Genomic DNA, 17626 nt, shown 5'->3' with positions numbered 1-17626 from the left:
ATAATAATAATAATAATAATAATAATAATAATAATAATAATAATAATAATTTCTTACCTGCCTCTCCCTATGGATTGAAGTGGGAACAACAGATCAACAAATATACAACCTCAATTAAAAACACAAAGGCCTGTTACAGACTGCCAAAATAAAGCTGCTTTTTGGAGGTATGCTGTTTAAATGATGCATGCATCCTAAGAATCTGGAAGCTGCACCAAAGCTCACTCTAGTCCTTAGGACTGGAGTGTGGCTTTGGTGTGACCTCCGGACTCTTAGGACCCATGCATCATTAAACAGCATACCTCCAAAGAGACCTGAAGCAGCTTTATTTTGGCAGTCTGTAACAGGCCAACGTCCGTTAAAACACACCATCAATTTAAAAGAGCAAACAAGACAAATAGTATTAAAAAACAACCCCACTAATATAATAATAATAATAATAATAATAATGAATTCACTGCACTCCCAACATGGAACTCAATGGCTACCACTGCATAACTATCTTGATGTAACCAATGATGGCATAACAATGAAGATTGTGGGCAAAGTGGCAATGAAAAAGTGATGCACTGGAGAACTGGGTTGTGCATAAAACTGATTATTTGTGGTGGAAAAGATCAACAGGTTTCTTTTTGTCAAAGTAATTCATGTATTATATACTGTCCCACCACCCACACAGGTACGTCTGATAGAAACACAGGAGATAGTTTTCTCAGTGGCTGCCCCTATGTTCAGGAACACCATTCCCCGCCAAGTTAGACATCTACCCCATTTCCCCCACTTTTTGCAGACAAATAAAGATTTTTCTATTTTGGCAGGCATTTGATGAATGATTGTATAAGGTCCATCTCACTCAAACAATCTGCTGGATCTTCTTACAAGCCACTTTGAGACTTGGGAACAAATAATTGCACACCTTCTTTTCGTCCCTAGCATTCATGTCATTTGAGAGTCTGATCTCAAACCTCTCCTTCCCCAGACAAAATATCCAAAACAAGGGTTTTAAAAATTAAACTAAGCCCAATAATAAATATAAAATAATAACATAATATGGATGTATTATAATCATACCATTACATTTCTTGTGAAGTTCAGCAGGCACATTTTGTGTGCACACATAGAACCTAAGATAATGTCTCACTATCTTGCAGCCTTTTGATGTGCTGAACTACAGCCTCAGTCATCCCCTGTCAGTATGAATAGGGATGATGGGAATACACATCTGACAAGGTCCTATGCAAGGAAAGGTTGATCTAAGACCAAGATTCTAAGCAACAGTAATGGGAGAAAGTAGTCATATAAACCAGACATATCAGAATGAACCTTTTCACACACCTTCTTGAACCATTTTTTTAAACTAAAGCCAAGATCCTGCATCACCAATTCAGTTATAAATGCATAACTATTGTCTCCTGGCCTGACCACCAAAAACTACCTTAACAGCTAGAAGCCTCACCAAGTGATGGAGGTCTCCTGCTGGTGATCAGGGCACAGCAGGATGATGCTTCCAGCCTCTTCTCTTCATAGATTTGTGGTATGACAGGGAACTGCAGCAGGGACCCTGTGTCTGACTGTTGCAGTCTCACTCACTGCTAAGTCGGGACTGAAAAGGTCTTCTGCTGTGACCTAACTGTCAATAGAACAGGCTTCCATCACCGGAGTGGCTCCTTGGAGTTTAAGTGCGTTTGAAAGATACAGTACTTACATTCTTGGCTAATGTTTGAACACACAGTATAACATTATACAGAGCAGTTAAGGATCTGTAACTAGATTATGAATCCACAACTGCAATAAGGGATGGGAACCATAGTCTTTCTACAGTTCTCCTCTGCTGTTTCTCCACACTACAAACATTTGATGTTTTCCCCGCCTGCATTTTATTTATTTCTTCTAGTTAGATGAGATTGATACAACATTTCATGCATTATTAATAATGAAAAGTGTTAAGGGAGTTGGATTCCATTACCCATTTGTTACTTTTCCTTCTTTTCTTGCAAACATAAACAAATTCCACTCGCTGGAATTTGATTGTGTAACAGAACAACAACACTGCACTGGGAAATTTCTAAAACCACTGCCAATTAAATGTCTACCCTTCTCTACCTGACATCAATTTTCCTTTTAAGCTTTTCCAAGTTGGTTTCAGCATAAGTGGAATCTTGGACTGCAGGGGAAAAAAATCTCTCCCAAAGTTACTCATCAACATTTCTCATTTGTCCCTAGACTGTTTCAGGTAAACTACTATCACTATGGCATCAAAATCATGTCTAACATAAAGGTCCAAAACACACTACAGAAATAATCCAGTTTGAGACCACTTTGAATGCCCTGGTTCAATGCTAGGGAATTCTGGAAACAGTAGTTTTGTTAGACATTTAGCCTTCTCTGTCAAAGAGCTCTGGTGTCACAATAAACTATAATTCCCAGCATTCCCTAGGAGAGCCAGGGCAGTTAAAGCAGTCTCAAATTGGATTATTTCTGCAGTGTGTTTTGGATTATTAGGTACCTATCAGATATAGGGAGGCAACTGCTAGGAGGATACTGAGGGAGAAACTTCAGCTATCCTTCTCAAGCAAGTTACGGTACCTGGCTTTCATGTTATGAGTGCAGTGAATCCATCCTACTATTATTCCAGACTTTAAGGAACTATTCAAAACACTGAAATCTCTTTGGGGATATTGATCAGTACCTTGGACAGCTCCTTCAAAGTTCAGAATAATATTTGAAATGGAATCACTGCCTGACTGATATGGATGCCAATGGTGGCCACTATAGCCTCCTTCTCTATGAGACATCACTGTGTATATCACACAACCTGTCTGTTGCCCTCAGATGTAGTGGCTGTTGCTAACCCATCACCCATACTGAAGGAAGATTCAACTGGCAGTCTGGTCATTTTTCTGAATGAGGGAATCATAGCCACCAGCCACTTGTCCTTCACAAGCCCAGTATTTTGAATCAGCCCCATCTGTTGCACATTCACAGTTCTATCGAAGAAATGCCTTTACATGCACAAAGGCAAGTACGCTCAGAGATCCTCCCTCCAGGGAAACAAACAGGAAAACCTGCTTGTAAATGATTTCACTGGGTGTCTCAATACATAGATGACATTCTGGATTATTTTAAGCCAAAACTTCTTCAAACAAAACCTTGGATTGCAATCCCAAGTATACTCCAAAAAGCACAAACTGCATTGAACTCTGTGGGGCTTCCTTTGAGGAAATGTGCCAAGGGTTGCACTGTAGGGAAAACACGGGTAGGAAACATTATGTGTGTAGACTTGAAGTAACTTATAAAAGTAGAAATTGTAAGCTTCACTTTACAGAACTGAGAATTAAACAGGAAATATGAAGTAAAAATGGAAAATAGGCTAAAATTTAAATAACATGCTACATTTCATAGGAAGGAACTGACAAACTATCTCTGAGTATTCCTTGCCTAATAAAACACTATGATAGTCATGGGTGTGCCATAACATTACATGCAGCTGGAAGGCACATACACATACTCGCATCACAGAAGAGAGTCAGTATGATGTAATTGTTTGAATATTGGACTAGGACTCTGGGAAACCAGGGCTCTAATCATTGCTGGACCATGACAACTTACCAAGTGACTATGGGCAAGAGACACTCCCCCAGACTCAGTCCCTTTTTTCCAGCATGGCAAACCTCTTCTGAATAAACCTTGCTGAAAAAAACCTGTGATTGGGTTGCCATAAGCTGTAAATGACTTGAATGCACAGACAGCAACATCAACATCACAGAAAAGATCTTGACGTTGCTTAGTAAAACAAAACAACAACATCTAGATTGGTAATGTTCCTCTGATTTAATCCTAGATATAGTTAATAGAGTAGCTCAACAGACACAGTTGATATTGCTCAGACCAGTTAATCAGGGCATGAATATATTTAACTAAAGAAGACAAAGGCCTGTTACAGACTGCCAAAATAAAGCTGCTTCGGGTCTCTTTGGAGGTATGCTGTTTAAATGATGCATGCACCCTAAGAATCCGGAAGCTGCACCAAAGCTGCACTCCAGTGCTTAGGAATGGAGTGTGGCTTTGGCACGACCTCCAGACTCTTAGGACCCATGCATCATTTAAATAGCATACCTCCAAAGAGACCCGAAGCACCTTTATTTTGGCAGTCTGTAACAGGCCCTATTTGTTTGTGCTAATTTGTATGTATAGATGCATATTTAGAAATCCTCATCATAATTTAGTGGAAATACAGGCCTTCTCATCACAGTGGGGAAGGCTGTGACCAGATCACTTGTCTGCCTATTCACTCCACTGTTCAGGGGATAGCTGTGGACAAGCAAATTTCCATCTCATGGCTCTTTATCTTTAAACTGGATTTTCAATGTACTTTTTCCGGAAAGAGGATTTCTTCCAATACAAAAATGACCTCTGTAATGTAAGGCATATGACTGCACAAAGAAAGGATCAGCCACTACTCCTACTCCACCATAACCAGTTACTCACAGAATGATGCATTTCCAGATATTAGTAAAAATATTGAACAGGAATTTATGCAATAAAATACATAGTGATTTGTTTCAACTACTGTATATACTCATGTATAAGTCTAGAAATTTTGACCCCAAAAACTTAGGTCGATTTATCCACGGGTCAAATGTAAATATTATGCTTTAACTCATATTAAAAAAGGAACTATCCCCTGGTGATAGGTAAGAGTGCAATATGTCTTAGAAGCACTGACCTCCCTCTACTCTCTCTCTTCCACCCAGCCCTTAGTGTGAGCTAAAACAGTTATGCTTGCCATAATTTTACATGTTTTTTGGCATTGTTTTCCTTTGCTTCATCATTCAGATCCTTTGTTACATGCTCTTAAGTTTTACCTTCGACTTATACAAGGGTCATATCAAAATCCATAATTTTGCCTCCCAAACCTGCCCTCAACTTATACATTAAGTTGACTTACAGTCGAGTATGTACAGTAAGCTGTGCTTAAGGCTGCAGTCACACATATACAGTACTGTACTCATCTAGGTGTAAGTCTAATTTAAAACAGTGGGGTTATTTCTTATTAGACATGTCTAGGATCGCACTCTTTGATTTAAATCAGAGAGAATTAAATTTGTCATGATAACTTGGCTCACTGATTTCGATGAGAGTAAGTACACCTGACTTTAGATGAACCGAGCTCATTGTAAGTTGCAACCAATTCCCAGCCTGCATTAATCACGAAACTTTGAATCTAGTTAAACTTTCCTTGGTTTCACCTACTATGAAGGTTTTTATTAGGTAAACATGAAACATTTTAGTTTGGTGCAATTCAGAGATACAAAAGGACAAGTGAAATCACCAAACTGGGACATCTAAATCTCTCCTGGCTCCCATTCAAAAGATTCTCCACAATCTGATTGCACTGCAATTTTGGGCTGCTGTAGTCTTAATATTTCTTTAATAAGAAATCCAGTACTACGTAGAATAAAAAGACCTAGTTCTCACTGAGGTAGTAAAATTGTGTGCATAGGCATTCACAGAACTGAATGCACCACCCACAGTTCCCAAAATAACAAACAAACAAACAAACAAACAAACAGACATTTTAAAAAAATCTAGTATGTTATGAGAAAACCTCAGCTAGGGCCTTTCTCTCCAACAACTGTTCTTTTTTCTTTTTCTTTTTTAACATCAAGAGCATTCTTGTTTTTGTTTCTTCATAGCTGCTTTGAGCACAACATGGTGGAAACATGGGACACAAATCTGGGAGAGAGAGAAGAGAGCTCGCTTGCAGTGTTACAGGGTAGATATATGTTAATGTGAATTAGGCTCAAGAGAAAAGCATCTTTTGTAAATACAAAGGAATTCTTGGTCCACTGGAAAGTTGGTTCTATAGAATGCTAAACTACTACACCAATATACCAATATTTTTTTAAAAATGTTTTTAATCTCAGTTATCAGATGTGGTAAAGTCAAGATAGGTAACTTTAATAAGAAAACAGTGACAACTTTCTCCAACTAACCATTAGAATGTCAGGGCTTTACTATCTTCTGCAGCCAATCAACTAATGTATGGAGTCAGAGCCTTGATGTTTAAGAAACGGAAAAGAGAAAATACAGTCATAATGAAGAAGGTACACCTAGAACCAGGCACATCACTGGTGAGTGTGGGTTGGGGTGCAGACTGCAACCTAAGTGGGGTTAAAGCACTCTTCCTCAAATATCTGCCGTTGGACAGAAATGAGCTGTGGCATTCGCTTGTGTCCCTTTAAAATGCTAAAGAGATGGTGTGAGTGGGGTGAGGCTTAGTGGAAGGAGAGAGGATAGGCCCCAGTTTTTAAATTAAAAAAAGATTTATTTAAAAAAAACACATTCCACCAAATTTTCACTTCAACCACATGAAACTATGTATATGTATATGCAAATGTATTTATACTGCTCATACAATACTGTAAGTTAAAGGTATATTTTTAATTTTGCTAGTTGTTTATGTCACAAGTATTACCATTACATTCAGTAATATACACTGGTACCCCGGGATACGAACGCGCCGCGATACGAAATTTCCGGGTTACGAAAAAAAAAAAATTAATTAATTATTTCCGGGTTACGAAGGTTTATCCGGGTTACGAAAAAACGCTGGCGCTTTTTAAAATGGAGCCGCGGCGGAGCCGCGGCTTTTCCCCATTAGCGCCTATGGGGATTCGGCTAACGAAAGACTTCCGGGTTACGAAAATGGCGGCGGAACGAATTAATTTCGTAACCCGGGGGACGAGTGTACAGGAATTACAATTTATGAGTCACATTAGTACCAAAAAAACCCTATGACTATGGGTTCTGTATAGTTTTTACTATTTTGGGGAGCTTCCAAAACCTGCCAGGCAGCATATCACACCATATGAATGGCTGGGGATAATCCATCGAGAAGGTAGATAGTTCACTAAAGTTTAACTTAACTTTAAGTGCATCCAACTTCCAAAGAAAATGTTATCTGAAGAATTTATGTTTAAAAAATATGGAAATCTCAAGTGAAGCTGGTGTCCCACAGTTGCCAGCATTCCCAGAACACCGCCTCCTTCTTGCATAAAATTCATTTCTGTGGCTTTGCAATGACATTTTTTATAGTCAAATGTGATTCACTTTAAAGCAGACCCACTGAATCAAAGGGTTAATAAGGCTGCTGCCACACTGCAGAATGAATGCAATTTGACACTGCTTCAACTGTCATGGCTCCATCCTAGAGAATCCTGGCATTTATAATTTGTTGTGGCATCACAGCTCTCTGACAGAGAAGGTTAAATATCTCACACAAAACTACAAATCTCAGAATTCCATAGCAGTGAGCCATAGCAGTTAAAGCAGTGCCAGACTGCATTAATTCTGCAATGTAAATGCACCCTCTGCCAACATTTATTATTTTCTATTAATTTAATGAGCCTACTGTTGTTGAGACTAAGAGTTGGATTTAGCCCACTGTTATAGTTCAGCCACCTGGGCCTCTACCTTTTCTCCCTTCTGACTCAAGCTACATCCTGGATGGGGACAGCTGCTTATCTACATTTCAACATAAAAACACAGAATGTCTCTCTTTAAAAATCCATTACAGAGCATATTTACTCATTCACAAAAACAGCTTCCATGGGTTGTGAGGAAAACAAACATTTTTCATTGTTATAACACACAATAAACTAAAGTGTTTACCTTGATGTCACACTGAGTCACTGTGGTTAGATAGCACACCACACTCCTATTGATAATGGCTGGGCTGGTGGCTCTTTGTGATGTATACACTGGAAAGTCAGAAGGATTAAAAAATGTACACTCCCAGCCTATGCATACAATAATGGAGTATCTCCTTTGGCCTCTCTGTTTTGCTCCTTTTATCCCCACTACTACTTATTGGGGGTTACTCTTGTTTCAATTAGATAGATCTTAAAATTAAGAAAATTTCTTTTGGTCAATAGTTCAGTAATGCTAAAAGATACTGAAAACTGTGGGAGCAGTGAAGTACTCTCAAATGGGTGGCTGGGTTCAGGAGTTACTATTTAAATCTACCACAATGACTTTGGGCAATACAGGAACGCGAAAAGTTACATCCCAGACTTAGCCACTATGGAGGCAACACTGTAAAAACAACAACAAAAAAACAACAACAAAAAACAACAACAACAAAAAAACCAAAATAAACAAAGAAACAAGCAAAACCACCCAACAGTTCACACAAATTTCCAACATTAACTTCTCTAATGTGCAGAAGGAGGTTGTGTCACTGACCTAAGATTTCTCTATTTCTCCTTGACCTCATTCCACTTTTGGGAGGTTCATTATAGATAGATGTTGTGAATGAGACACAGTTGGGTTCTATAGCATTCAGGGTAGATGGATGTTATGGGGGTAATGCTCAAGAATCACATTTGGCACGTCTGCATACGTTTAAAGAAATAATCCTGCCCTATTTCAGAACCCACCTGTGCAGGTGATGCATATCGCTGAAACAGAAAACAAACAAACAAAACCCGAATCCAAGCTGGGCTCCAGGGCTTGCAGACTGTGCACCAGTGTGTAGATGGAAAGAGGGGTCAGGAGGCTGCCAGTGCCATTGCTGCCCATAAGCTTTTATGTCACTGCCCACAAATTGATCACACAAGTGCACAAGAGGTCAGTGGCACTATTAACCCTAGCAACCCTAATCACATCAGATTACCAAAAAATATAATGGCTTTAATAAAAACATTAACTAGTCCAACAGGGGGCTGTGGAGGTAAAGGGGAGAAAGAGGGTACAAGGAGCCCCTATAGCTGGACAGGTGTTCATTGTTCCAGGAGGGCCTGGAGGCTTCCTTGGATCCCCTGAGCTGGCCCTCCATGGAGGCAAATCTCTGCTCCAGTCAGTGATCTGCAGGGGGTGAGCAAGATAAAAGTGGTTCCTTGATTGTGTTGTGCCAGTGTGCCACTGGGCACACTGATGCACCATATAGGCAATATGATCAACAGATGGCCATGTGGGATGTCCAGTGGCCTGGTGACAGGGCAGAACCAGGGAGGCAACTGGATATTGCTAGAGGAGTATCCATTTGCTCATGTGCATGTGCTTGCAGCAGAACAAAAACAAATAACAGCACAGCTTGTAGCTGTGATTTTGGTGGGTCTGTCCTCACAGCGAGAGGGTGGTGGTACAGACTGCACGTTGATTGTTAGTGTGTTGTGGGATTTGATGGTTTGGTCAGCACATTCTCCCCACAGTTTGGAGAACCTCAGGTGAGCCAGCTTTCCCTTCTCTCTGCTTTCTGCCACAGTCTCACATGCTGGCCAGCATGTTTGATACCATAGGTCTTTTCTATGCACTATACCTCTTCGTATGCTCTATGTGTAAAGGTTTTTTCAAATCTCACTAACATGTAAATCATACCAGAATAAAACTACCCAGTGTTGCTTAATGTTTGTCCCTACTGAGTGTTCAAACCAAAGAGTTCTCTTGTGAGATGCATGCTGTCCTAACCTAATAATGTCTGAAGTATCTTCTTCTTGAAATACTTTGAGATCTTCCTGATTTTTTTTTAAATCTCTGGCATACAATCCAAGTTATGAAATGTGAGAGTAAATAGCTTTTCTATCCAGTGACTGTCAGTTCATTGTTCTTTGCAACCTCTTCCAAAAATCAGAGCATATTACAGCCCATGAGTAAAACCAGCACACTTAGAGAAAAAAGCACACAGACTTGTGGATTTCACTTATTATTTACCACAGGCTTTATGAGTGATTCATCCATTTTGACTGTTTCATATAGTACAAAAGAAGAGAGTTACTACTTCAAGATTAGGGAAGCAGCATATTAATACTCCATGCTGCAGAATGCCTGCTTTAATGAAGCTGATACTTGCAGCATTTCTTTTATTGCTGCTTGACTAAAAGACACTCAGTACACAAACACCTTTATGAGTCATATTTATTGTTGTCCTAGGTTAGCTTGCACTCTCTGTATAGCTTGCACTTTCCTTTTTTTCTCTGAGACAAAATGAACCAGATTCATTAGGAAAGAGAGAATGCTAAAGGTCCTGGTTTGTTCTTCTTCTTGGAAAATCCTTTGTTCTTTCCTAAATGCATGATTATTTATCATTTGAAACATGATGCAGCTGAACTGATGAACTTTTAGTTTTATTGGTTTACATAGCAGAGATAAAGTCATATACTCAGTTCATCAGCTGAAACCACTAGGATTTCTATGAGTGTAATTTTGCCTGAATTGTGAGCTTTATAATGTTTTGTGTTTATAAGTGTACATCTATGATAGCTAATAACCAATTTCTTAGGATCTTCTTTATTTTTAAACATAATTAACACAAATATAGAGAGATGTGATAGTATACTTACTTAAAAATAAGACCAGTTAATTTTAAGGCTTCTTCCCAAGCATGTGTCCACAGGACTGTAACCTATAACATTAACCCAGGGGTAAGTTCTACTAAACCCAGTGGAATATACTGAATAAATATGCAGGCAACTGACCTGTCAAAATCCCTTTTGTGAGATAACCTTTTTGATGTACTACCTAGTGTGGGAACAGCTGGGGCAGGTGCTGAGCTCCTCAACCACCTCCCCAGCCTCCCCTGGGCAAAACACCTGAACCCCAAGGGCAACCCAAGATTGGGTTACACCCTGGCTGGACTGTATCTGGAACGTCAACCCAAGATCCCTTCATGTTACTCACAAGACTTAAGTGAGGGTTTATATCTTAGGCCAGCCCCAAGGCAAGTGTCTTTCCCTACTCCTTTAGCCTCAAGAACTATAAAGAGGCAGTTCCAGAGACCTAACATTCACCCAAGAGGGTGCCATAGGTGTTCACCGGACTAAATATATGCCAGGAAACCTATTTATGACCACACCCTGGACAATTATCAATGTCCCCAAACAACAGTGTGGGGTAGGCAAAAACCCTTGGAAAAGGGAGAAAATTCCTACCTGGCCATGAAGTGACCAAAAAAAATTCACACTGATGTAGAGGTGGGAGGGTCAGCCAACAAAGCAAAGGAAGGAGAGCGTGTAGCAGACAGGCCTTAAATAACCTGAGCCCCACCCCAATGTCTCTCCAAACATGGTGCAGGCATGCCACACTTCTTTTACTTTCTAGTCTCTTCTCTCCAGAGGCCAGCAAAGTCCTATCCCCAGATCACACTTGATTGGCGGATACACATTAATTCTGCAGTGTGTATCATTACTAACTTGTGGATTTCACTAAGTCTGCTCTTAGTATTACTAAATCTGGATGCAACACAAAAATTGTACTGGTTCAAAAATCCCACTTCTTAAAGAAAAAGGATGACCCTTTATCATCTGTTCATTATTTGGTGGTAGGGTTTTTTTTATGATCTATTAAAACATCAGCAATACTTGTTTCCCTGTTTGCTTTGTTATGAATGCCCAAGGATCAAAGAAAATTTGTTACTGAAGAGAAAAAAATCCATTTGTACATTATACTGGACAGTTGAAATGCAACCCTTTAGTTGAGCTTGACTTTTCCTTGCCTATAGCAATATAGGAGCATCAGTTCATTTTTCTTGGATATGAGACTCATTTAGAAATGCCAAGCCTTGGGAGCATGCTATGTCCAACAGTTTTCTACCGTCCTAGAAGCACTTATAAAACATCCCTCTATTTTAAAAATGGCCATCTATCTTCTTTATAGGCATTGACACTTGACTAGACACAAAAGTGGATGTATTGCTTCTGCAAAGAATTCACCTTCTGTATCCAAGCTGCTGAATGAAAAATAGACAAAAGAGAGAGGAAGCCCAGAAGCTTGTAATATGAACATGTTGGTATGAGTATCAGACCATATACTTTTACCACAGCATAGTATGTACAGCCAATCACATACTTGGCAACATGGCCTTGAGCTCAGCCACTGCAGAATGACTGATTAGCTCCTCACCCAACAGGTTGAAAGGGATCTGGCCTATGGTTTGGAGCCAGACACAGTCAGACTTAGAGTCAGCTAGTGAAATCAATGAAATTTAAGTTACTCATGATCAAAGTTCCATTGATTTAAATGGATCCAAACAGTAGCCTGCTCAATTTAAATTCTGGCTACCTTTAAAGCTTCCCTCCCACCAACTTTTCATGCAACCACACTTGTCTCCATTGATGGTATTATTATTTTCAATTAAGCTTTTTTTTATTTTTTAAAAAAGAGATGACAACACAAACAACTGAACTTAAGGCAACTGACCGGTAAACTCATACAAGAGGAAGTACTGTGTAGACTGAACTATATGTTTATAACTAATCTCTTGCATTACTCCTGTAATGCTGACTCACAGAAAAAAATAGATACACTGCATTTGGATGTGCATTTTCAGTGTTGTCACACCACACAGGACTGCAATCCTGTATGCACAGCATTCACTGGATGTGAAACTACTGTATAGCTGGCCTTCAACAACCCCTAGATTTATCACTGAGGTGCTGTAATCCCCTTCTCTATGGCCATTCTGCAGCTGGTGGAGTATGTGTGTTTGTGAGTGTGAGTGTGTGTGGAATCAGAGAAGCATCAAGCTATGCTCCACTGCCAGACATGAAATGATCACATCCTTTAGCATGCCACAGGGACCTAGTCTGTGACACCCCTCCAACAGCTGTGCAATGGCCATGGGAGGTTGTAGTGGCTCAGCGATAAGTTCAGGGTAGCATTATCATCATCATGACCATAATGATCATCACCATCTTCATCATCATCATCATCATATTTATTTATATCCTGCTTTCCCCCCCAAAATTGGGACACAATGTGGCTTACAAATGAAAAACAACAATACAATTAAAAACATACATTAAGAAAGCATTAAAATGGAATTGAATGAGTGTAGTATTAAAATGCATAACTCATTAAAAGAACAAAATGCAATTTAAAAGGTAAAAGTGCTTTAAAACAGTACTTATTATAGCAGTTATGAATACTAAACCACATCAAAACAACAAAAAATAAAACTATATTCAGACCCTGGTGATTTAGGAGAGTGAAAAGGGATACCAATCTCCACAATGACAAAGTAGGAGGAGGAGGAGGCAGTGACAGGGGCATATGCAGGCATAAAGTAGACTTATGCCTGCCTATAACAAGATGACAGGTTTTGACTGTAGCATCTTTAAATAGTCGTTCATACGTGGTTCATTTGTGTGAATGAGACATCATAGTTTGATTGCAGATAGATGGGCACCTTGGGACACATAGAAGATTTCCACACCTGGCTTCATTGCTGCTAAAACATCCAGCAAACGTCCTGAAAAGGTGGAAGGAGTACATATGTCTGGAAGCTAGGTGCGCTTCCTCAAATCGTCAGGGAAACATCGTTCCCTCTTTTGCATCCCTGAATCGTTCCAGGAAAGCAGATTTCCTATGCATACAAACTTTGCATTCATAGGAAATCCGCTCCCCTTGCAATGATTCAGGGATGCCAGAGGAAGCAACGTTTCCCTGAGGATTGAGGAAGTGTGCCTGGCTTCCAGACATGCGTGCTCCCTCCACTGTTTCAGGACATTTGACGGACGTTTTAGCAGTGGTGGAGCCAGGTGTGGAAATCTTCATAATCTCAAAACCCCAATATTTTTTTCCAGTGATGACACTTTATCTAGTCAGTTGAGACTCATCGAGTGAGGAGATATCAAATGATGTGTGCATATGTGAACCAGTGACTGAAGTGCATTGTATTTCTAAGGCAGCAACAAATATTCATTTTCTTCTCATAGGAATGCTTTGTGCCTGCTTCTACATTTCCAAATAAATTAGTACAATCTCTCCCTCCAAAAGGCCTCCTCAGGAAAAAAAAAAAAAGAAGGGGGGAAGAAGATACTCTGAGCATATACAATTTTAGCAATAGCAATAGCACTTTACATTTCTATACTGCTTCATAGTGTTAACCAATTGCCCCCAACAAGCTGGGTACTAATTTTACGAGCCTATGAAAAGATGGAAGGCTGAGTCACCTGGAGCCCTGCAATGATTGAACTCACAACATTATGACTGCAGTACTAACATTTATCTACTGATCTCACTCAGATCAAAGCCACATATAGGCAGTACCAGCTGGTGTTTTGCTTGCAGGGTGGTAAATCCATTCCAGGTTTTATTCCAAACTTTAAGGGAGCTGTCCAAACTTTTGAACCTGTTTTGGAGATGAGGTTCAGCACCTCTGATAGCTCCAGATAGTTGACAGTAAAACCCAGAGCTGATTTACCATGCTACTGACTTGAGTGCTACCAGTTGCAACTGAGTACAGGAACAAAATAGAGCACACTTCTGCTTCCCTGATGTTAAACATGTTTGCATGGAAATAAACACCATTTTGTCATAGGAAGAAATAAAATATGTTCAAACAAAAAATAATGAAATGAACATTTGTAATATACGCACCTGACTATAGTTTATGAAAAAAGAAAGATGCTATGGCTACTTGTCAGCTCCAATGGCTGCTAATGGGGTCCATCTACTAATGCTAGACCAGTTTGCCATTTCCGCCACCACCTGCCACTCTCTATGTAGTCATTTAGGGAGACTGTTAGATCCAGGAACTGAGCCCCAAATCCTACACTTGTTTTATTACAAGTTAGAAGACCCATGTAAACAACATATATATTTATAGCAAGGGAATTCTTCCACAGTTCAATGTCCAGTGTGAAATTTCCACTGTGATACTGCCCGACTATGTGAAATATGTTATGAGGAGAGAAGGATTATACACAAATATGTATTTTAAAAATGCTGCACATGATCTTAGCCCAAAGGCCAAGAAGCACTTTTTTAAAAAAATGCTAGATGGAAAATTAGCAATCATTCTCAACAGCATATCTGTCTTTTTTCGTCACAACCCGAAGCCACGTCTGAGCGTGACAGGAAAATAGAAAGATTGTTTTTTAATTTTATTTTCTTAATTAGCCAAAAGAATACGTCAGCATCCACCAGTGTTGAGCATTTTATTGCTGTGAAGTCTGTGCCTAATTGGCATGTACACTAGGTCAGCAGTATTTTGCTTTCCATTCAGAACAGTTGACTTTACTGAAACGAGGCTCATTAATAAAGCAGCGTGCGTGCTGTGTTTGAATAATGCTCCATTTCCCAATGCCATTTAAAACTTATCTGCATCAAGCAAAAGATGTCTCCTGAGTTGTCACTTATGCTCTTTTTAAAAAGATCAACCCAGGAATTCAAACTGTGTCTCAAAAGCTCCTGAGGGTGGTGGAACAACCTGATGCTGTAGTTAATAAAATAACTACTTGGAGCTTGTTTACATGGCTGGGGAGAACAGGGTTGCTTGAAAGATTGCTAATTTGAAGTCATTATCCAGAATCAAACAACTCTGCCATGGGTTTATTTAGATGTCCAGGGAATTCCAGGCTACAGGAAAATAAACTGCCCCAACTACATGAAATCATTTTCAAATTACTATACATTTGCTATCAGTTCCATCTAGCACCACCTACTGGATGTTTTAAGCACATACAATGTACTGTTTATCTACAGTATTAAGCTTTCCTGAGACAGGAAACATTAGTGTGGTTCAGCAGTAGACACATTAATTCTGCAAACCAACTTGGTTAAGTCAAATGATTTTGGAAGTCATAGTATAAAACAGTAATTTTCCCCAGCTCTCAAAGACAAGAAGTTAAGATCCACTGACAGTCTAGAGGGGATCAAGCTCAGCCAACCAGCCTTGTATTAAAGTACTAGCACGGCAACCTTAAGTGAACAGAAACTAAATGGGAGCAAGTGCGGTCACAGCTGGTGAACAAGTGGGTTGGTCATAAAAGTGCTCCATCCCTCCTGCATGGCCTGCACAGAAATACAGAAGTCTGCCGAAGGAGGGTTGGAGCTCTTTGCCCTTCATTCTTGCCAGCACTCCCCAGGCCCCATCAGTACATTTTGTGCATTTATCAACAAGCAGATCTTTAAAGTTATTTTTATTTATGGCTCATACACATGAATTCAAGCTTTTTCAAGAACCTGAAAAGTTTTACTCCAAAAAAGTAGCTTTTCCAGGCTCCTGTCAGTTTTACAAAAGCTGGCCCTTGCACAGAGGGGACTGCATTTGGTCATAAATAGCCTTGCATTTAAGAATAGCTTTGTAAAAGCATTACAGTGTTTAAACTACAGATGCCAACAGTCTTTGGTCATTTATTTTCTGCCTGTTACTGATTAGTAGCCTTTTTGAGGTGACTTACAAGTCCAGGCTATCAATTTTCTTCCCAGCAAGTTATATCTATTAAGTCTCAGTGGCATTATTTCTGATCTTGTCATATGTGCTATTAGAAACACCAGGGTTATAACTGGTCTGAAGTTTCCTTCCAAAATTATTAGCTATAACCGAGCAAATGATTGCATGCAATCAATGAGCTTGAATCGCTAGGTTGGAATGTGGCCATTGGACTTTGGCTCCTATTTAAAAAAAAAGGAAACTTTTTCCAGAGACAGAAGACTCTTGGTTACTTGCATGTGCTTGGTTTCTCTCTCTCTCTTGTTCTAGCTAGGTATGATATGACTTCAAATATATCCAGCAAAGCGATAGATTCATTTCTTTAGGAATATTGTTCTAGTTGCTCCAAACCACGGATCCATTGTAAAGGAAGACGGAATAGGATTAATTTTGTCCTCCATTTCAGTTTTTCCAGATTGTTCTGGTACACACTACCAACAACAAAACTTTTCAGCTGACCTAGCCTTTCACATTTAGCAAAGCGTCTGGGCTAGAATTTAACACTCACAATTGCCCTGCCATAGCCTCCATACACACTGCATTCAGATTCAACAGAGTGATGACATTAAAACTTGAAATAGAATCATAGAATCATAAAGTTGGAAGAGACCACAGGGGCCATCCAGTCCAACCCCCTGCCATGCAGGAAATCACAATCAAAGCATCCTCGACAGATGGCCATCCAGCCTCTGCTTGAAGACCTCCAAGGAAGGAGACTCCACTACACTCCGGGGGAGTTTGTTTCACTGTCGAACAGCCCTTATTGTCAGGAAGTTCCTCCTAATGTTGAGGTGGAATCTCTTTTCCTGCAGTTTGCATCCATTGCTTCAGGTCCTAGTCTCTGGAGGAGCAGAAAACAAGCTTGCTCCCTCCTCATTATGAGATCCCTTCAAATATTTAAACAGGGCTATCATATCACCTCTTAATCTTCTCTTCTCCAGGCTAAACATCCCCAGCTCCCTAAGTCATTCCTCGTAGGGCATGGTTTCCAGACCTTTCACCATTTTAGTCGCCCTCCTTTGGACACGCTCCAGTTTCTCAATGTCCTTTTTGAATTGTGGCGCCCAGAACCATGTCAGTCTGTCCTAGAAAAATCAACCAAGGTTGAAAACACACTTCAGAAATAATCCCGTTTGAGACCACTTTAGCTGCCCTGGCTCAGTGCTAGGGAATTCTGGGAACTGCATTTTGAGAGACATTTAGCCTTCTCTGTCAGAGAGCTCTGGTGGCACAATACACTACAATTCCCATGATTCTCTAGCACTGAGTCTAGGCAGTTAAAGAGGTCTCAAACGGGATTATTTCTGTAGTGTGTCTTGGACCAAATAATTCTTTTAATAGTAAAATTGTTATCAATAGTACTTTCTTCTTTTAATTTGTCTCTGATCTCTCTATCTATAGAACATCACC

General features: G+C 39.8%; 1 protein-coding gene across 1 annotated transcript in view; it reads right to left on the bottom strand.

The window, feature by feature from the left end:
• STAC (SH3 and cysteine rich domain) overlaps positions 1–13060 on the bottom strand; it is an 81739-nt gene extending 68679 nt beyond the window's left edge. The window contains exons 1-2 of the mRNA XM_042472257.1: positions 13000–13060; positions 11848–11964 (exon numbers count right to left, since the gene is read on the bottom strand). Of these exons, the coding sequence (XP_042328191.1) occupies positions 11848–11964; positions 13000–13060 (178 nt within the window). The remainder of the gene's footprint in view (positions 1–11847; positions 11965–12999) is intronic.
• Positions 13061–17626: the final 4566 nt, after the last annotated feature.

The sequence above is a fragment of the Sceloporus undulatus genome, chromosome 6 (assembly GCF_019175285.1).
Source record: "Sceloporus undulatus isolate JIND9_A2432 ecotype Alabama chromosome 6, SceUnd_v1.1, whole genome shotgun sequence".
Classification (NCBI taxonomy): Eukaryota; Metazoa; Chordata; class Lepidosauria; order Squamata; family Phrynosomatidae; genus Sceloporus; species Sceloporus undulatus.
This window is presented reverse-complemented; position numbering and strand designations above follow the sequence as displayed.